The sequence below is a fragment of the Symphodus melops genome (assembly GCF_947650265.1).
Source record: "Symphodus melops genome assembly, chromosome: 20".
NCBI classification, from domain to species: Eukaryota; Metazoa; Chordata; class Actinopteri; order Labriformes; family Labridae; genus Symphodus; species Symphodus melops.
In genome coordinates this window covers 52910-75000 of record NC_136710.1, presented here as the reverse complement: position 1 = coordinate 75000, position 22091 = coordinate 52910, and the positions used below count along the sequence as shown (strand labels likewise).

Below are 22091 nucleotides of genomic sequence, written 5' to 3'. Positions count from 1 at the left end.
AATTTAGGATTAAAGGGAACATGACTGCTTTACTTTTTGTTGTATCTCATCCCCGCCCTCGGCAGTCTGGTACCATGGTAACCACCGCCCCACCCCTCACTCTCTCTCTTTCTCCATCACTTTGAAGACATTCATGTGACCTACATTTCTGCTCTGAGAAGCTCTTTACCTTCAGTTAGTCCTACCGACTGCACCGCCTTCCTTCCTCCAACTGTGTCCTTACGACAGAGTATAACATCTGGAGGTTTAGCAGGAGTTTTCAGGTATCTGATGAACCACCTGGAGAGATCATATGGGCCTTCCTATAGTGACAGTGAAAGACTGTGTGTTTGGGTCCAGTGTTGCATTTCTGCTCACTTCCTATTTCATTTTTGTTTTCTCAATCTTTGAATCCTTCCCAAAATGACTTTTTTAGTACTCTAGATTGTTACAGGTCTGGTTTTGGTTTCAATCATTAAAACACATGGTCTGGTCTTGCTTTTGATATACTCCCTTTGTCATGATTTTGTCTTGTTTAGTTGCGTATTTCAGAGTTTTGATTTCTGATGTTGTTTTTAATTCTTCACTGTGTTGTTTGTTTCCCTTGTGTGTGTTAATGTTTCCTAGCGTCTTCAGTGTTCCATGTTTTACTCTGTAGTTGTCAGTGTGTTTCCCTCCAGTGTTGATTGCCATTATTGTGTTCACCTGTGTGATTGATCTCAACTGTGTTGATTACCCATGTGTGGATTAAAGGTATCTCACAAAACCAAGATATTTTTCTATGTTTTGTCCTCTCATACACACGAAAACGCAGATTTACGGCATCAAAAACGAAGTTTTTAAAAACCTCCGACCAAAGTGAAAATCTGCGAATTCTCCGTTTATGTCTTTACATGTGGACGTTAATAACCAGGGTTTTGTGTTTGCCTGCGACAAAATATGTTCTTACGTCACATATGTTTACCTGTGTTTACATTCGGAAACAGTATGAATGTGCTGAAAAATGCACTTCTGCGTTTACGTGTGGATGAAGTTTTTTCTGAAAACGAGGTCGTGTGTACGTAAGTTTTTTTCTAGACGGAGGAGGCAGGATTTTTTTTTTTTACAAAAACCCGGCTACGTGTGGACAAGGCCTTAGTCTGCCCATTTCCACACGGCAGTCCGGTACGGATCAGTACAGTTCGGTTTGGTTTGTAAACCCTGATCCTCCGGATGACGATAACCCCGTCAGCTACGTAGTAGCGTCACAAAAAAACGGAGACATCCAGCAGGTCATCTCCTCTGTCACTGTCATGTGACTCTTTATTACAAGAACTCAATCCAGCTTTGTTTCAGAGAAGGCTGTGAGCGGCGAGGACAAATACACACGCTAACAATCAGCTGTTTAAACATGGTGGGGTTGTGTTTGTCGCTGTTACACGGGAAGTGACAATACTTTCGACCAATCAACGGACTGCAGTGTTTAGCTCCACCTTTTAGGGTCAGATCGATATTCTTGGCCCCCCAACTGAAGGGTCCCAAAAAGTTGGACAGTACGGATCGGTTATTTAGGAATCTTTCCCGCCTTTAGTCTTTAGAAACAGCACAAAATGCGTGCCAAACCGAGACAAATGGAACTGAACTGCTCAGTGGAAACGGGGCTTATGTCGAGTGTGGTGTTGGTTGTCTGATCATGTTTTCCGTTTTTTCCTCATGGCTACCATTTTCCCCCATCTGAATGATTATTTAGTATGTTTTTTGACTTTTGGTCTAATTAATGTTTTTGTTTTTACCCAATCCTCATCATTGTCTTGTTTCCCCTCCAGAGCAAAGAGGACGAAGGCTGCTCTCAGTTTGGATTCTCTGGGAATTACATCAACATCAAACTCTGTTGTGTTTCCCTACTTCAGATCTGAAGAGGACGGATTTTGATTTTTCGAGGGACATATGCTGCTCTGTGAATTAATAAGATATTTTAACGAGGAAATCCATTTTAAATGGGAATATTGTGGGTCCTAGATGTCTTGCCCCTTATTAAACAGAAGTGGATTGACACTGAAATAACAGAAAAGTGAATCTAAGTCTGATGTTTAGCCCTCTTTCTTGGGTGCTTTGTGGAAAAGTCTTGCAGAAAGGGGTTATGACCCTCTGAATTTGACAGCAGGCTCCAGAAAAAGGTGTGTCTAAATATCTTTGCTCTACGTATGAATAGAAAAAAATACATCCAATTTTTAAAGCCATGCCTCGACTAAGATCTATCAGTTTCAAATACTCTTAAGAAGTTGTTGTAAATGGTTTTCACCTTTTTATCTGATGCATATTGGAATGAATTCTGAGAAAAATATATTACAAAAGCAAGCACTCCAAAAGGAGAAATTTCATTTATTTATTTACAGTATTTTCATTTATGTCATGCACTAAAAACAATCAAACAAAATAGATCAAATGAGAACAAATGTTATTGTATCTGAGCTAGCCCCCTCTCCTGGCTGCCCTGTGGCATAAGGGGTGTGTTTGGAGGTTCACCTCCAACTGGCTGGTGCTTGCAGATGGAGGTCCACCAACACTCCCCAGATAGCAGCAGTGAGGAGTGCACTGTTCTGGAGGCTCCACCCGGCAAAAATGCCTGCCCACAACATCCAGCAAAGGTAGGACAGCAACATTCAAAGTGCTCATCAATCTGTGTCCCTTCACTTAGCTTCCTTCATTGGGGAAGAAAGCAACTGATATCTAGTGTGACATGTTCAAATATATCAGTACTAATCTTTTTTTCGATTATCAGTCAAAACACTTCATCTAATGTCATTCTCAGTGAGTAACGAGGGTATGGAACCTGTTTGTCCCTGAATAATGTGGTTGTATACCTTTAACTCCTTCTCACCACTTCTTCTACTGGAATTAGTATCTTAGGGGTCACACAAATTAGTAGCTTAGGGGTCACACAAATTAGTAGCTTAGGGGTCACACAAATTAGTAGCTTAGGGGTCACACAGAAAATCTGGACAAAAGACCTGGACACTTTTCTTTACCTACCTCCCCTGTTTACAAGCAGAACTACATGCTGTGTTGCACCTTTTCATTCACCATCTGCAGGTGGCAGACCAGTACTGCTTGGCCTGCGTATGTCCGCTGTGTGAGGACTGTGTGGGGGACCATGTAGAACACCCTATGGTGTCCCTCAGCCAAGCCCTGGAGCAGCAACGGAGCAGCCTGCAGGAAAGCCTAGGGACTGTCCAGAGCAGGTAGAAATCTGTTTCAAAATGTCCCTATTGTCTGTAAACTGTTTTTTATAATCATATACTATTTATCATAACATGTGCTGCTGCCCTCTTGGCCAGGTCTCCCTGGTGAAAGAAATCTTTATCTCAAGGGTTAATTATCTGGTTGAATAAAAATAATAATATATATTTTTTCGAAACTCTATTTATCCCCGAGGGGCAATTAGCACACCAAGCGTTCGGCCACAGGAGCAGTGAACTGCAGACACCCTGACAGAGCAGGAGGAGCAATTCAGGGTTAAGTGTCTTGCCCAAGGACACATCGGACATGTTGCTTGCAGGAGCTGGGGATCGAACCCTCGACCTTCCGGTTGAGACATGATGACTCTACCCACTGAGCCACAGCCGCCCTAATGCTCCTATACATGCAGGAATACTTTAAAAAATTGTTAGGTCAATGGATGGCTTTTTTTGACGGTTTCAAGAAGAGGTGCTCTGATCTTGACCACTGAAGCATTAACCCTTAAAGTCACAAGGACAGAGAAGTCAATGAATGTTTCTTACTTTTTAAAATGAGAGTGTGGTAGGTACAATGTAGATGGAAAGGTTAAGTACATGTTTTTAGACTAAGTAAACTATATCTCAACATGTTTTTTTAGTTTAATGGAGTTAGTAACTATACACCTGCTTACAGCTACACAGTTATTACAGGAGATAAATATATCATGAGAAAACCTTCAATGATTGAAAAAGATATGCTGACATCTAGTGGAAGGGCAGAATAATTACCCAAATAATTAATTATCTATTGAGGAACAAAGGCTGCGTCCTCGGTCCTCGGCCGAACAGGAAGTAGTTCCAAAGCCGCCATGTTGAGGATCGTCCCAAAGCTCTAATAGCGAACGGAGGAGAGAGGATGGAGGAGAGAGGAGGCTGATCCGAGGAGCGATGACCGAGGAGACACGAGAGCTGACAGACACGCCCCCTTCTCGTATATCACTCAGTGATTGGACGCTGCACAGGATCAGACTTCAGTTTAATAGGGGAGAAAAGAGGGAGATTAAAAAGAGGCTAAACGGAGCGTGGGACATTTAAACAGATGATGAACATCAGTGAGTTTGTAAAGAGTCGCTCTGTGATGAGCTGCCATTAAAAAGAGTCTGACATGAAGATTAACAACCAAATATGAAGCTCTACAACTTCTATCAATACATCCTTCATCTTCATCATCCCTCACACTGTTTGAATGTCTGATGATGATGATGAAGGTCTGATCCCTCACACTGTTTGAATGTCTGATGATGATGATGAAGGTCTGATCCCTCACACTGTTTGAATGTCTGATGATGATGATGATGAAGGTCTGATCCCTCACACTGTTTGAATGTCTGATGATGATGATGAGGATGATGAAGGTCTAATCCCTCACACTGTTTGAATGTCTGATGATGATGAAGGTCTGATCCCTCACACTGTTTGAATGTCTGATGATGATGATGATGAAGGTCTGATCCCTCACACTGTTTGAATGTCTGATGATGATGATGATGATGATGAAGGTCTGATCCCTCAGACTGTTTGAATGTCTGATGATGATGATGAAGGTCTGATCCCTCACACTGTTTGAATGTCTGATGATGATGATGATGATGATGATGGTCTGATCCCTCACACTGTTTGAATGTCTGATGATGATGATGATGATGATGATGGTCTGATCCCTCAGACTGTTTGAATGTCTGATGATGATGATGAAGGTCTGATCCCTCACACTGTTTGAATGTCTGATGATGATGATGAAGGTCTGATCCCTCACACTGTTTGAATGTCTGATGATGATGATGAAGGTCTGATCCCTCACACTGTTTGAATGTCTGAATGTCTGATGATGATGATGAAGGTCTGATCCCTCACACTGTTTGAATGTCTGATGATGATGATGATGATGATGAAGGTCTGATCCCTCACACTGTTTGAATGTCTGATGATGATGATGAAGGTCTGATCCCTCACACTGTTTGAATGTCTGATGATGATGATGATGATGAAGGTCTGATCCCTCAGACTGTTTGAATGTCTGATGATGATGATGATGATGATGATGGTCTGATCCCTCACACTGTTTGAATGTCTGATGATGATGATGATGATGATGAAGGTCTGATCCCTCACACTGTTTGAATGTCTGATGATGATGATGATGATGATGATGGTCTGATCCCTCACACTGTTTGAATGTCTGATGATGATGATGATGATGATGATGGTCTGATCCCTCACACTGTTTGAATGTCTGATGATGATGATGAAGGTCTGATCCCTCACACTGTTTGAATGTCTGATGATGATGATGATGATGATGAAGGTCTGATCCCTCACACTGTTTGAATGTCTGATGATGATGATGAAGGTCTGATCCCTCACACTGTCTGAATGTCTGATGATGATGATGATGGTCTGATCCCTCAGACTGTTTGAATGTCTGATGATGATGATGAAGGTCTGATCCCTCACACTGTTTGAATGTCTGATGATGATGATGAAGGTCTGATCCCTCACACTGTTTGAATGTCTGATGATGATGATGATGAAGGTCTGATCCCTCACACTGTCTGAATGTCTGATGATGATGATGATGGTCTGATCCCTCAGACTGTTTGAATGTCTGATGATGATGATGATGAAGGTCTGATCCCTCAGACTGTTTGAATGTCTGATGATGATGATGAAGGTCTGATCCCTCAGACTGTTTGAATGTCTGATGATGATGATGATGATGATGAAGGTCTGATCCCTCACACTGTTTGAATGTCTGATGATGATGATGATGATGATGGTCTGATCCCTCACACTGTTTGAATGTCTGATGATGATGATGATGATGATGATGGTCTGATCCCTCACACTGTTTGAATGTCTGATGATGATGATGATGATGATGATGAAGGTCTGATCCCTCACACTGTCTGAATGTCTGATGATGATGATGATGATGAAGGTCTGATCCCTCACACTGTTTGAATGTCTGATGATGATGATGAAGGTCTGATCCCTCACACTGTTTGAATGTCTGATGATGATGATGAAGGTCTGATCCCTCACACTGTTTGAATGTCTGATGATGATGATGAAGGTCTGATCCCTCACACTGTTTGAATGTCTGATGATGATGATGATGATGAAGGTCTGATCCCTCACACTGTTTGAATGTCTGATGATGATGATGAAGGTCTGATCCCTCAGACTGTTTGAATGTCCGATGATGATGATGATGATGATGATGAAGGTCTGATCCCTCACACTGTCTGAATGTCTGATGATGATGATGATGATGAAGGTCTGATCCCTCACACTGTCTGAATGTCTGATGATGATGATGAAGGTCTGATCCCTCACACTGTTTGAATGTCTGATGATGATGATGATGAAGGTCTGATCCCTCAGACTGTTTGAATGTCTGATGATGATGATGAAGGTCTGATCCCTCACACTGTCTGAATGTCTGATGATGATGATGATGAAGGTCTGATCCCTCACACTGTTTGAATGTCTGATGATGATGATGATGAAGGTCTGATCCCTCAGACTGTTTGAATGTCTGATGATGATGATGAAGGTCTGATCCCTCACACTGTCTGAATGTCTGATGATGATGATGATGAAGGTCTGATCCCTCACACTGTCTGAATGTCTGATGATGATGATGAAGGTCTGATCCCTCACACTGTTTGAATGTCTGATGATGATGATGATGATGAAGGTCTGATCCCTCACACTGTTTGAATGTCTGATGATGATGATGATGATGAAGGTCTGATCCCTCAGACTGTTTGAATGTCTGATGATGATGATGATGAAGGTCTGATCCCTCACACTGTTTGAATGTCTGATGATGATGATGATGAAGGTCTGATCCCTCACACTGTTTGAATGTCTGATGATGATGATGATGATGATGAAGGTCTGATCCCTCACACTGTTTGAATGTCTGATGATGATGATGATGATGAAGGTCTGATCCCTCACACTGTTTGAATGTCTGATGATGATGATGAAGGTCTGATCCCTCACACTGTTTGAATGTCTGATGATGATGATGATGATGATGATGATGAGGATGACAGTTTGATGAAGAGGAGTCCGTTTTATATTCTCACTTATTGATCTTCACAAAGTTTCATCATTTAGATTCTAATCAATCATTTTCAGTATCCTGACACATAAATATCTGTGTTTATAAAATACAGAGTTGGTTGTCTAAATACAGGCTAGGTTCAGTCCAAACTGATTAATAATAATCAATAATTATAGACAATTCAAAATGAAATCTTTGAGTCAGTAGAAACTGTCCTTTTGGTTTGAAACAGACTGCAGGTTGTTCTTCAGGTGTTTGTTATCAAGAAGCACTGTAACTGTGTTTGATTAGAAATAATACAGTGTGTGTGTTTGATTAGTAATAATACAGTGTGTGTGTGATTAGAAATAATACAGTGTGTGTGTGTGTGTGGACATAAACAGCTGTTCGGCTGATTGACAGCTGAACGTGATCAGCTGATGTCGCGTCATGTGACGCTGTCGAGGAAACGACGTCTCATGTGTCTTAAAGCTGATTTCCTCGGTCCTCTCTCCTCGGCTTCGTTTCCTCTGTGCATCTCTGGTGGGCGGGGCTTAGACGCAAGTGGAGGAGACAACTCGGAGGACACTCGGTGCAAATAAGGGAAGTGAGACATAGCCATGGAAAAAGAGGGCAGATTGATTTTGATGAGAATAAGATTGCTCAATGATTGTTACTGTATGCAATCCCAGATACAGATGCAGACACAGTCAAAGTAATTCTTGCATACACAAAATTAACAGGGATTTCATTTCCTAAAAAAGAAACTACAATCAAATGTTTCTCAATCCTCCCTGCAAACAGGGTTATTTTATTTGCCACAAATATTGTCCCTGCTGGGACTATTTAATGGCTGTGATGAACTAATAACAGTGACAGTTGTAAAAAGTAAATGTAATGTAAAAGGCTCTGACATCAGCTGTTTTCCAATCTTTCGTTTGTCTATGCAGATTGCCTCAGATTTCAGATGCCCTCTCCTTCATTAAAGAGATCCTTCAGCAGCTCACAAATCAGAGAGCTTCCATTGAAGAGGACATCCAGTCCAGCTTTGAGGATCTGCATAAGCAGCTAGATGTCCGGAAGAGTGTTTTGCTGATGGAGCTGGAGGTCACATATGGACTCAAACAGAAGGTACATATATCCTAAATATTAGAAAGACTCATCTGTAAGCTTTTGGTGTAAATCTGAATTTGTTTGTTGAATGATATTAGCTGACTAATTGTGTTTTTCAAACTTGTTGTTTTTGAGTAAATGTAGAGCGTCCCTTTCCAGTTGGCAAATGCAAATTAAATAACATCAGTCAACACTAAAAAGGAGGTTTCCACGTGTCTCCAGGTCCTCCAGGCCCAGGTTGATAGCCTTGTGTGTGGGGAAGGTGACATCATGGCCTCCTGTACCCAGACGGAAGAGGCTTTGGCAGGGGAGGCATGTGTGGCAAGCCAGCATGTGGAACGAGAACTGCAAGAGAATCTTCTGGAGCTGGCCAGTCTTAGGCTACCATGTCAGCCAGAGGAGAATGACCAGCTGGATCTAATATTGGAGACTGATGGGCTAAGGAAGTCTATACACAACTTAGGGACCATTGTTACAACCAGGTTGTACAGTAGACAATTTTTAGGCCCTCGCTAACAAGGCATTTATGAGTACAAACATTTTAATAACTTGTCATCTGTTCTTAAGTGCTGTGGCAAGCCAGAGTGAAGCCATGGGTGCAGGCCTGGAGCAGTGTATTGTAGGACATCCTTCCTCTGTTACCATAGTGACAAGAGACAAGTCAGGTGGAGCCTGCAAGAGTGGCAATGCAATCCTATCAGCAGAGGTTAGTCTTGTACCCACATTTAAATAAAACCAGGTAAAAGACACTAACATTACATAAAATAACCCTTGTGTTTATCCAGGTCTTCACCCCTGATGGAAGCATAGTGGATGGTGAAATAGTGGACCACAAGAATGGAACCTATGAGTTTTTGTACATTGTGCCAAAGGAGGGCAACTTCTCACTGGCTCTTCGTCTGTATGACCAGCACATCAAAGGAAGCCCCTTCAAACTGACAGTCAGTGGTGCCTTTGAGGCTGAGGTCGAGGTGAGTATTGAGTGTGGGGGTTGGTAAAATGAGCTGTGAGCTGCACAGCTTCAACTCTCATCTAAGACCAGGGTACATTTTAAACAAAATAGTTCATACTAAATGTAAATGATAGATGAGATAATTGGGGCAATACAATGTGTGTCAGATATATTGATACCATTGAATTAAATATGATTATTGTCCAGATCAAGGACATTTAAAGAGCATACATGAACTGTCACTCCCAAACCCAATGTCATCGTAGAATAGTGTCATCATTTAAATGTCAGACAACAATAACAAGAAATCATAAATTCAAAATTCAAAGTAATATGTCATAATCCTTTATGTCCCATTAGGTGTCCCCCTCCACCACCACTGCAACCAACTCGGCTGCTTACGCAACCCCATCAACGGGCTCCTCTGAGGGGGCAAAACGACGAGGAAAGTCCCCTGGCCAGAAGAAGAAAGGTTCCAAGAGGGCCAGCAGTGCCCTGGGCACGCCACGACGCAAAACCCAGAACCCTATTGAGGACGACCTCATATTCCGGATTGGTGAGACATAAGTTTGACATTAACAAGACTAAAGCTGTCTGCTAAGACTAAAGCTGTGGCAATCCACCAAGAGGAAATACCTTTATCCTCCGTCACAGGCTCCACGCCTTGTGACTTCCTCTATGGCCAATGAGCTCCCTAGTATAAAAGTGGTACTTACACACCAAGATGGTGGGTCCATAAATCCCGGTTACCGGTGTTGTAGTCCGTGGCTGCCCCAGCCTTTGAAGAAAAGTCTGTGTAATTTAATTCCCAGAGTGTTCGGGTCTGTGCTCCCGGTTCTGCAATAGTGCCTCCTTTTTGTCTGGATCTCAGGAAAGGGAGAGTCGCTGAGGCGGGACGGATCCCGGGTTTCTGGTCGGAGTCCTTTCTTTTTCTTTATTTTGATTCAATGGCTGTGTAACGGCTCCGGTCTTAGAGGAAGGGGTGACAGTCAGAGTCAGTTTGACAAATAATAATACTTTAAACTTGAACAAAGATACCTTAAACCCAAGTTCAGTTTTCAGTTTGTGTATTTGAAGTTCAATGAGGACAATCCATTCCATGTAATCCACCACTCGTTCAGTCAATCCTTTCCATGTCAATCCAATGTATAAAAGATCCACTCTGGGTTTTACCATGGATTCCCACCCTACAAACAACCCGGAAAACAACAATGAGACTTTTGGAACACAAGAAATAATTTTTAAACTTTCCCAAATAAGAAGTCACTGTACCTCCCGTCAGTAGAATCTGAGATGTCAGGGATGACACGGCTGTTTAGATCACAAGTTTAAACAGAGAATGTTCGGAATGTCATCGATGCTAACTTTTTTTAGCTCTTACCAAGAGGCAGCGATCATAACGGCAGATACTCCGCAAGCAGGTAAGAGTAGTTTAGTTTTGATGGGTTGACGTGTGTCTCTTCAGCAGTCCCGAACGCGAGTGTTTGGAGGTGTGGCTTTAAATCTTGCGTTATTGGATAATTGGTGCTAGGTGGGCGTGAATGGCTGGATTGGTGAATTAATATTTTTCTAATATTGAGTTATGTCTGGTTCAAACAAAAACTAGAGGATAGCTTTGTGGTGGTTGGAATAAATTTATATAGAAAAGAACTTTGATTGTTGTCGGTTGAGATACCGGCTGGCACCCCAACAAAAAAGACCCCTTAAAACCGCTACAGGCCGCAATCCTTGTCTACTCTTTCCATTTTGAAAAGCAAACAGAAATGACTACTTTTTAGTGCTGCTAGGCTTATCAATATATTACAAGAATGACAAAAAGATGGTGAAGAAATAGGTCATGGGGCAACCAAAAACACAATGATTTTCTCACAACATTTTACTTCCTATTAACCAAAAGTATGCTGGGAACTGTAGTGCCAGAACAAGAACAAACAAATGTCTTTCTTGTTCTATTCAGGAACAAAGGGGAGGAACAAAGGAGAGTTCACAAATCTTCAAGGTGTGGCTGCCTCTTCCACTGGCAGGATCCTGATTGCTGACAGTAACAATCAGTGTGTTCAGGTAAAGCCATTTTTTTCCAGATGTCTGAGAGCTGATTTGGATTGTGTTAAAATGGATCAATGTCCTCATTGTTGTGTCGTTATTTCAGATTTTTGCAAACGAAGGGGAATTCAAGAACCGTTTTGGGGTGAGGGGACGATCACCGGGGCAACTACAGCGTCCCACAGGGGTCGCTGTGCACCCTAGTGGTGACATCATCATTGCTGACTATGACAACAAATGGGTCAGCATCTTCTCCTGTGAAGGAAAGTTTAAGGTAGGTGTACAGGTAGCTGTAAAAGGATCAAGGGTTACAGCTTTGAATATGTTGTTTAAATTATACCGTATATTTTACAAGGACATTTTATTTCTTTAATACTTCACTGAGCATAACAGCAAATGTCTCAATTATGTATTTTTCTTCTGTCTTATGTCCTTGTTTTCTTCTGTCTGATGTGTTGTTGTGGTTTCCATCAGGCAAAGCTTGGCTCTGGGAGACTTATGGGACCAAAGGGTGTGTCCGTAGACCAGAATGGAAATGTGATAGTTGTTGACAACAAGGCATGCACTGTTTTCATCTTCCAGCTGACTGGCAAGCTTATCACCAAGTTTGGAAGTCGAGGCAATGGTGACAAACAATTTGCAGGTAGATGTTTGTCAATGAAACCAACTGCCCAACTTATGACCATTTCAGCTTGACTATTTTATAGACCAAAGTTTAGTTATCATTGTAATTGCAATGAAGGGTTTTTATATATATAAATATATAAAATTGTCCTTTAAACCAACTTTTCATGGCTATAAAGATTGTTTATACACAGATCCATGTTGTTTGTGTTTGTCTGGAGATACCAACGTTGTCAGATTGTCTATGAATCACAATACACACACACAGACAGTATCCACAACTAAATGCAATTTTAACTTTACTGTCACAATCAGTCTGGGGTGTTAAGCATGACAGAGAGTCATGTTTTTTCCCCAGTCCAGTTTATATCAGCACATTACCCTTTTTATATTTCTATATATAGTTTTTTTTACAGCTGTGATGATATATATTTTAAGACACTAATCCTATGAAATATTTTTTTTTCCAAAACATCTCACGGGCTGGTTAAAAGCTTTTGTTGAGCTGGATTTGACCTGTAGGCCGTATGTTTGACATCCCCAATATAGAGCATGGTGGCAAATGATGTGACACAACATAACCCCAGCCAAAGGCCCAAGCCGGTTGTTAGGGTCGAGAAGGGCACATTGACACAAGCTCTCCCACCTTTAACCCTCCTCCATATTTTAAAACCCGAACGTCGATCACATTGAAAACTCTTATTCTATCAGTGTTTATAAAGTGTCAGTTTATGCATAATCTCAGAAAGTAGTTTAATGTGTGTTAAAGGTCCACTTGAAAAGTAAATGAACCACACCTTTTAAATTGTATCTTCAATCTGTTATTTAAACTGGTTATAAAATTTGTATTGTCGTATTGTTGAACATGTATTTGAATTTTTCCTCATGTGGTGTTACAGGCTTTTACTTGCTTGAATGTACAATGTTTTCAAAGGCTCAACGAGAGAACATGAGTTGGAAATGAGCAACAACTATAAAATATTTATGCAGCAAGTCAATTTAATACTATATATTAAAACTGTTGAATTGCATTGTCCCTATTGAATAGATACATCAATTACATAAGGGTTTCAGATAGAGTGAACAGTACATGTTGAAACCAAAATAACTTCTGGCTGAAGTACTAAAAGCCTGTTTTTGTCCATTACATGTCCTCGTCGTGAAGGTCCACATTTTGCAGCTGTAAATAAGAACAATGAGATCATTGTGACCGACTTCCATAACCACTCTGTCAAGGTAAGGACATCCTGATTGAACATTACCCACCCCTCCCCCTGGTCTAGGTCTCTTATTAGGACCCTTGAATGTTATGTATTTCTTTTTCTGTCATGGTCAGGTCTTCACACCAGAGGGAGAGCTGTTGTTGAAATTTGGATCTAACGGGGAGGGAAACGGCCAATTTAATGCTCCCACTGGTGTAGCTGTGGACAATAATGGGAACATCATTGTAGCTGACTGGGGCAACAGCAGAATACAGGTACAGCTGTTCTAAGTTTTTATCATCAGGGTTGTAGAACATTTTGCAATATGTATATATATTGTCTATCTCTAAACAATCCTTTTCAGGTGTTTGATGGCAGTGGCTCCTTTCTGTCCTACATCAATACTTCAGCGGACCCTCTTTATGGACCCCAAGGTCTGGCTCTGACCTCAGATGGACATGTGGTAGTGGCTGACTCTGGTAACCACTGCTTCAAAGTCTATCGTTACCTACAATGATGTAGAGTGGGATGGAGGTGTGAAGCCACTGTAGGCGAGAAGGACAGGGGCAACAGTTGTTGGAGTGATAAGGTGCATGATTTCCAATTCTAAGAATTGTTGCATGAAACTCTTCCGCTGTGTGTAACAAAGAACAGAAGGATTGGGTAGAAAATAGGTGATAACAGATAAAAGAAGGAGCAGCCATGAATACATTCCTATACCAAAATGGACAAACAATGTGATCAACATCTTGATGATTCTAAAACAATCAAACAGTGATACTGGATGTTAGAGACTGGTCTCTGAAACACATTTAACTTAATAACTGAATAGGCCAGAGAAGAGGAGCAGATCATGGGAAATGGTACAATAATGGTCTGTCATTAGAAAGATTGATGCTGCCCTCATACAAATTCAATAATTATTACTGAAAAGGATGAAACGTGGAGGAACACCAATGATGCAACAAGTTATTGAATTTGTCAATTTCTGGAAGTCCCTCTTTTTTCAATTTTGGCATCAGTAGAGAACTTGAATAAAATGGCTTTAAAGAAAACATGAACAAAGTGTTCTTCTTTTTGTTTTCTGTAACTCCCATTTTTTTACCCCAGATTTTCCCTGCAGGTTTTGTCCCAATGAATACAATTAAACACTGTAATCAACTCTAACTTTCAAAGGTAAACAATACTAACCGACCATCAGACTTCATCAAGATGCCACTAAGCAAAGCATTTGACTTAAAAACCTGTATAATGGCCATCAGCAAACCTTTACTTCTTCAACTAAGAAGAAAAACAAGGGCCTCCTCTGCATGCCAGATCTCCATTGACTGTTTGATTGATTATCCCTCAATGATAGCCTTAAAAACAATGTCAGACAGACATAGGCCAGTTTTAGTCTGTTGTACATGGTTAGATATTATGAATCTTTTAAAAAGGAATGTTTCGTTTGTTTCTTGCCACATGGTGGTATTCTTTCTGAATCGTAGGCAAAAGATTCATCATTCGAAAAGAGTGGCGGTGATTGTTTGGATGATCCATAGGTTGCTTGATACAGTAACTTTAATGAGCAGTTTAGACTATCTGTGCTTGGTTTGAGTAAGTAAAATTTCTTTACAAATCTGTGGTAAGAAGAACAAAAGAAGTACAGAAATCGATCCTATACTTGTGAGAAAACTTTTAATAATATGTCAAATGTTCAAATCTATTCATAGAATCAGCAACATTTTACATTTCCTCTTGGTGGCTTAATACTAGCAAAGGGAATTGTACAATGTTTTCTGAAAGTCATCAACATTGGCAATTATTACAGAATGCCTAAAGAAGAGCTGGTACAAAGTATGAGCCGTTAACGCCCATGAAATAATCAGGCCTTTGTGTTACGTGAATGTGTTACATGACACATATCTATGGACTCCAACAGTTGTTCTGCACGTATGAAGACATACAGTAAAAGACACAGTTGTTACAAAGCATTTAGAAATGACAAAAGCAAAATATGACAATAATGAATTCTGCAAAGCATTAATCAATAACTCATCTAACTTTTATTATTATTGCTAAAAAACCTCAAGTGGACTGATCCTTGTCATGAAGGAAACACTGTCCTTAAAGAAATGTAAATGGTGTCCAGTTAATAAAGAAACCTTCAAGTCTTCTAAGAAAACCAGTGGAAACTTATTGAACCTTTATATGTCACAGTTTGATTGTGTTACATTGTGTGCATTGATATTCTGAAGTGCCCGCTGTCTTTCTGTTTGTATATTTTGTTCATGAGTTGCAGAATTACTGTTAATCTGTGATATGTTTGATGAGTGTTATGGGACAAATCATGTTATAGGCTTTGTTGTATTATTTAATGTCAAATGAACATTTTCATGCTGTTGTAGCTCAAATAGCTTGCAAGCATTGTAGTTAAGATTGGCACAATAACATTTTTAAATATGATTGCTAGCTCGCTGCCTCTGAGAAAAGTTAAGTTCATAATTTTAGCTTTAATTATCTGATGTTCATTTCTGGAGTGTGTTTGAAATTATGAATCTTTTATTTTGTTCTTAAAATGAGAAAATCAATTTTATTTCAAGCCCAATATTTAATGCTGAATGCTAATAATGCTAATGATGTCTTTACAGGTAACCGAGACAACTCATCATTTTCATTATATTAGAAATTTAAATAATGGTTTAAAAAGAGTTTGTATGGTGAAGCTACATTTCCTGACTTTGTGTTAAAGGTCAAATATGCTGCTCAGTACTTTAATTTTGCATATGAACATGTAAATAGGAAAAGGTGTAACGTTTCTTGCCACTAATGATTGGCTCCACCAAAACAAATTTTGTTTTATCAGTTGCCACGGTTGTTTGCTGGAGAATCAGCCTTAATGTTAGCAGAACATATGAATGTTGTTTCAAAAGTAGGTACAACAGAAATCCTCATTTTGAATTAATGTTAATACAGTAAGAATTTGATAATAGGGTTAACCCTAACCCTATCTATGGATTACAAATTCATTTGAGGAAAGTTTTTAGTGAAATATATCATATCAGAAATAAAAAAACTGTACAGATTAGAAATCATTATATTTGGCAGTAAAATTATCAAATTTATGGCTGGGGTATTGACATATGCTGCTCAAGCCAAAGAGCTGGACAAATGACAATTTTTTTCCTCAAATGAATTCGTAGTGTCATAGAACACAATCAATAAACATGTCACCTGTTCCCAAATATTTAAATTGCCTGCTAGCTTTCTCTCTGTAACTGCTCTTTGTTGTGTCTGTTCACTTTGGATTAGTTACAGTATTCAAAAAATGCAACATTAGAATAAACCATTGACTCCAAAATGGCAGTCATGCTGTCTAATTTCTTTGCCTTTAAGAAGGGTTAGGGTTAGGGGCAAATGGAAAACAGAAAGGTAAGGGTTAGTATTGGAGTTTGGGATCGGATTAGGGTTAGGGTTAGGGGTTAAGGGTGAGGGTCAGGGTCAGGGTTAGGGTTAGGGTTAGGGTTAGGGTTGGGGTTTGGGATCGGGTTAGGGTTAGGGTTAGGGGTTAGGGTTAGGGGTTAGGGTTAGGGTTAGGGATAGGGGAAGGGTTAGGGTTAGGGATAGGGGAAGGGTTAGGGTTAGGGTTAGGGATAGGGTTAGGGTTAGGGTTAGGTCTGGGTAAAAGCGCAGCGTCCTCTGGAGGACGCTACGGGGGGCACGGGCTCTCGGGGGGACCAACGGTTTTAATAAGTAATTAAAACTTTGCAATTAAAACCCTCCTTAAAAACCAAAAGGTTTTCATTAAGACCCTCTTAAGACACTCTAAAATTTGGTTTTAATTAAAAGGTAACCGGACCACCGCGCAGGAGAGGTCGGCGGAGCTCTGTAGCTGGCTAAAACCTACCCCGTCCTAGGGCCTCTGATAAAAACACCAAGGAGCTGAATGACTTTCATTGTCCTAGAAATTAAGAAAGAGAAAATTAAAAGCTAAATAAATAAAATAAATAATTTAAAACAGATAAAATAAAGATCCTATTTACAAGTGCCCTGAACTGAATTAAAAGGCCTGGCAAAAGTTAAGTATAAATGTATCTACAAAATAAAAGAATAAGTGTTAAAATTGATAAAAGGTTAGTTAATAAATGTAAAAAAGTGCATAAATAAAATAAGTGCTTAAATTCACATTAAAACCACACTCATAAAAATACATGGGTTAGTAAAATTGTAGAAACATATATACATCTTTATTTACACTTGTTAAAACATCTTAATGCAGTTCATAAAATAATAGGATCTTTGTTGATTAAGTTAAAGGAGGATAAGAAAGTAAACAAGTATAAGACAAGGAGAGGTCCAATAAAATGTCATAAAACAGGGCAAGGTGTCTTTAAAAAAGGTTTTTGTTATTTGTTAAAAAGTGTTTCGAGGCGCGCCCTCCGCAGGCAGGTTCTACCTTATAAATTAAGTTAAAAGATAAATAATCTAATTTAGAAATCAAAAGTCGGCTAAAATAAGATTTTAAAGGGTCCAGAATCTCCTCATTGGGATCTAAAAGTGCTAAAACAAACATACATGCAATAAGTGCTGGATACATTTTAAAATTCAATAAATAGACATAATTAAAAGGGGGGGGGGGGGGGGGGGGGGTTTAAAACATGCATAAGACAATTTAAGGTAAAACATAAATAAATTAAGATCCCATAGAGGAGGAGTGGGCTATAAAATCAATATTTGAAAAATAAGAGCTAAAGATTAAAAGAAGGAGGGTAGCCCGGCCCGCAGAGGGTCGGCCTGTTAAAACCTGTAAGAGAGGCCCCGGGAGGTCAGGGGGTCAGTATTTTCTAAAACCCACTAAAAGCTATATTAAAAAAGAAGGAAACGGATCCACCCTAATATTTCTCATTAAGACCGGTAGGTTCTATTGTTTTTAAGAGGTGGATCCATTTCCTTTCCGCCGCTCGTCTCTGGACAGTGGTCCAGTCCCTGTTGCTCTCCAGGCCCATGCTCTGCACATTGTGTTGGCCGTGGAGTTTAAAATGTGCATACAAGACAGTGGTGCCATTCCCGCTATTAATATGATAAAAATGCTGTCTAATGCGCGCGGTGATGTCGTTTCTGGTCTCCCCCACATAGAGTCTGTGGCAGGCCTTACATCTTATAGCATATACTGCATTAGTTGTTATGGGTTTTAAGGCCTGCCACGGGTTGATACCGACTCTGGCATGGGGGTTAAAAATGTGGGGGAGACGGATAAAACCAATGTCCGAGCCTCGAGACGCTTCCCTGTCTTGGTTATTTTTATTAAAATCTGTATGAACCAGAAAGTCTTTCAAGTTTTTATTCCTGCGATGGGCGGAGATCAGCCGGCAGTCGCCCAGCACGTCACAGCCCTCCCTCGCCCCCTCAAAATTAGACCTGAGAGTTGAAAATAACCTCTTTAGGTTCTCTGAATAAGTGGTTACTAAGGGGACGAGAGTAGGACCGGGCGGCCGGGCGCTGGGATTGTTATATCTATCCTGAAAGGTCCGGCCAACCTCCGCCTTGATGGTTCTGAGGAAGCGTCTCGAGTAACCCCTGGGCCTCAGCGCACTAAAGAGGGTGCTGGTGGCCTCCTCCACATGCTCCGGGAAGGTGCAGATTCTGCGGAAGCGTATCAGCTGGGATTTTATCAGACCTCTGTACGTGTGCCTGGGGTGATAACTCGACTTGTGGAGGAGTGCGTGGCGGTCCGTGTCTTTGAAATGTACTTTGGTGGCCAGTGTTTTGGACTGGTCACTAGAGGCACGGAAGAAGACACAGGTGTCCAAAAATTCTATTGCAGATGTGGAAATGTTGTGTTTCAGTGTTATTTTGGGGTGGTGTGTGTTGAGGGTGTCCAGGAAGGTGGTGAAATCCTGATGTGTGCCGTCCCAGAGGCCGAAGATGTCGTCCAGGTACCGGAAATACAGGAGGGGTTTGGTGGTGAGTGTGGCGAAGGCCGTTTCCTCCCAGTGGGCCAGATAAATGTCTGCGTAGGCTGGCGCATATTTCCGGCCCATCGCACAACCGCACAGCTGGAGGTAGTGCTGATTATTAAAAGTGAAGTCGTTGCGGGTGAGGGTGATGTGCAGGAGTTGTAGGAGGTGGCTGTCGGGTCTGGATGGGTCTGGGTGTTTGTTGAAGAGATGTTTTATTGCAGCTAAACCAAGTGGAGTTTCTATGTTAGTGTAAAGGGAATCTATATCTATGGAAAACAGGAAGGTGTGACCGGGTACCTGAAGGTGTTTTATTTTATTAACAAAATGGTAGGTGTCCTTGATGTAGCTGGGGTGCAGTTTGGAAAGTGGATTGATGAAGTGGTCGATGTATTCTGTGATGGTGTATGTTTCGGAGTTGCAGTCGCTGACAATGGGGCGGCCGACCGGAACCACCGAGGGGACCGTCCAGGTGTCAGGAGGCTTGTGGATCTTGGGGAGCAGGTAGAAGAGGCGGGGCCTGGGCTCACTGGGACCGTCCAGATATTGTTTCTGTTTGAAATTGATGAATTTTTGTCTGTAGAGTGTTTCTGTAATCTTTCTAACTAGTGTCTGTGTCTCTAATTGTAGTGGGTGTGTCAGTAGTTGGTAATATGTGTTGTTATTTAACTGTCTATGTGCTTCTAAAATGTAATTGTCCCTATCCTGAATAACTATTTGGCCCCCCTTATCTGCTGGCTTAATGACTATGTGTTTGTGATTACCCAATGTTCTGATGATGCGTTTGTGTTCCTGACTAATGTTGTGCGTTCTATGTGGCAGGGGGCGCCAATGTGTGAGTGCTTGGTTGTTTTTATGGATGAGTTGTGAAATAGCAGGTGAGAGTGTGTCCGTGTTTGGTGACCAGTGGGACGGCCCAGTGAACAGCACGGGGTCCCGCCTCTGCCCCCCCTGGAAGTGATCCAGGAGTTTCAGCCTCCTGTGGAAGGTGTGCAGGTCCCCCCTGAGCTCCGGCCGGGTGGGTGGGTTGGGTGTGGGAATGAAGGTGAGTCCTTTTTCTAGTAACTCCAGCTGTGCGGCTGTGAGGGAGAAAACGGCACAGAGGTTGGTGATGTTGGACTGATGGGGAGGTGTGGTATGACAGTTATCCCCAGTTATAAGTTTAACTGTTCCTTCCAGTACCTGAACAACATCCCGGCCGTGTCAGAGGTCCAGTGTATATTGTCTGTGCCAGTCCGGAAGAGTTGTGAGTTGATGTCTGGAATGAAGTTATATTTGGCAGTGATGGTGTCGTTGAGTTTGGTGAGGAGTGTCCGTTTGTGTGAGTCCAGTCTGGGTGAGAAGTTTATTACAGGGATGTAGATGGTGGCGTTGGGGAAGGTGGTCTGGCTGGTCCTCCACATTGTCTGTAACTGTTTGGTGAATGTGGTGGGGTCGTGTTCTGAAAGACAGTTGTTGAGTCCGGCTGATAAGATGACCTGTGTGGTGTTGTGACATGGGGTGAGTTTTTTCAGGATGGTGGCTATGTGATGAAAGTTTGCTCCGGGGTAACTGTCTACTTGGATGTGTGGGTCTGTGAATGAAGGGATCCGGGAGAGGTTGGAGTCACCTATGATGAGTGTCCTCTTCCGGACCTCCAAGTGCCAGTCCTGTATTTTTCTGTGTGTGCGTGGGTGTGTGTGTGGTTCCGGGCGACTCGGGGAGCCATGTGCCGCCACAGAGGCCCTGGTGGAGTGAGAGGTGGATAACTCAGATGTTGGGGTTGTTTTCAGCTTTGCTGTCGTTGCTCCCTTCATCATCATGGAATTGTTATCCACCTCTATGCTGGTGTCTGGCTCACAGGGCTCTGTGGCAAGCAGCTCTGGCTCCCCCTGCTGGCTGTGGTATGTATCTGTAGGTGGAGAGGATGAAATGGTGTTACTGCAGGGTAAAACTATGTTGCTGTAAGGTGGTGATTGTACTGGGAGGGTGCTGACTGGGTGTGGGGAAGGTGAGGGGGGAGGGGAGGAGGGGGCGACAGGGGGGCAGGCAGAGGACCCAGCCCGTGCATGCCCCGGACGGTCGAGTGTGCCCTGGGGGATTGGGTGGATTTCAACCTTCACCCGCCGTCCGGGGTTGCGTTTCGGCAACGGGGGCTGTGCCACTCCGCCGCGTCCCGATGCCGCCGCCGACCCCCCCAGCGTACAGAGGTCTGTGGAGAGAGGTTGTGTGGAGGTGGAAGGGGGGGAGGGAGGGGAGGTGGTGAGAGGAGCAGGGGAGGGGGGTTGATGAAGGTTAGGTTTAGGGCAGGGGGGAGGTAAGGTGGTAGAGGGAGGAGGGGGGGAGGAGGGGGGAGGGTTAGGGTTAGGGAGAGGGGAACCCCGACGGTTAGGTTTAGGGCAGGGGGAAGGTAAGGTAGTAGAGGGAGGAGGGGGGGAGGAGGGGGGAGGGTTAGGGTTAGGGAGAGGGGAGCCCCGACGGTTAGGTTTAGGGCAGGGGGAAGGTAAGGTAGTAGAGGGAGGAGGGGGGGAGGGAGGGGGAGGGGAACCCCGAAGGTTAGGTTTAGGGCAGGGGGGAGGGAAGGTGGTAGAGGGAGGGAGAGGGGAACCCCGAAGGTTAGGTTTAGGGGAGGGGTTGGGTGAGGCAGTAGGAGGAGAAGGAACGGAGGGAGGAGGGTTAGGGTCAGGTAAGGTCATAGGGGAGACCGGAGAGGAGGAAGAGGGAGGGCAGGTGGGAGTAGGTAGGAGAGGAGTAAGAGGGAGGTTGCTGAGGGTGATGGGTGAGCCTGTTGTTTGGGGGAGGGGAGGAAAGTCTGTGGGGGAGAGTTGAAGCACAGGAGGGCCCTCCTGGCTCCGGGGCCCCCTGGTTAGGAGGTCCCTTAGAGTGGAGACCGAGGAGGACGTGAATCTCCTCCTGTACCTCGCCCTCCCCCACTGGAGGGCCCTGTCAAAG

General features: G+C 42.5%; 1 protein-coding gene across 1 annotated transcript in view; it reads left to right on the top strand.

Annotated features, from left to right (window-relative positions):
• LOC306841123 (tripartite motif-containing protein 2-like) overlaps positions 1 to 13895 on the top strand; it is a 20007-nt gene extending 6112 nt beyond the window's left edge. The window contains exons 2-14 of the mRNA XM_079370795.1: positions 1785 to 2606; positions 3052 to 3200; positions 8241 to 8421; positions 8626 to 8885; positions 8971 to 9109; positions 9189 to 9374; positions 9716 to 9911; positions 11313 to 11416; positions 11505 to 11672; positions 11873 to 12041; positions 13188 to 13258; positions 13359 to 13499; positions 13589 to 13895. Coding sequence (XP_079226921.1) covers positions 2508 to 2606; positions 3052 to 3200; positions 8241 to 8421; positions 8626 to 8885; positions 8971 to 9109; positions 9189 to 9374; positions 9716 to 9911; positions 11313 to 11416; positions 11505 to 11672; positions 11873 to 12041; positions 13188 to 13258; positions 13359 to 13499; positions 13589 to 13741 — 2016 coding nt within the window. The 5' untranslated portion in view covers positions 1785 to 2507 and the 3' untranslated portion in view covers positions 13742 to 13895. The remainder of the gene's footprint in view (positions 1 to 1784; positions 2607 to 3051; positions 3201 to 8240; positions 8422 to 8625; positions 8886 to 8970; positions 9110 to 9188; positions 9375 to 9715; positions 9912 to 11312; positions 11417 to 11504; positions 11673 to 11872; positions 12042 to 13187; positions 13259 to 13358; positions 13500 to 13588) is intronic.
• Positions 13896 to 22091: the final 8196 nt, after the last annotated feature.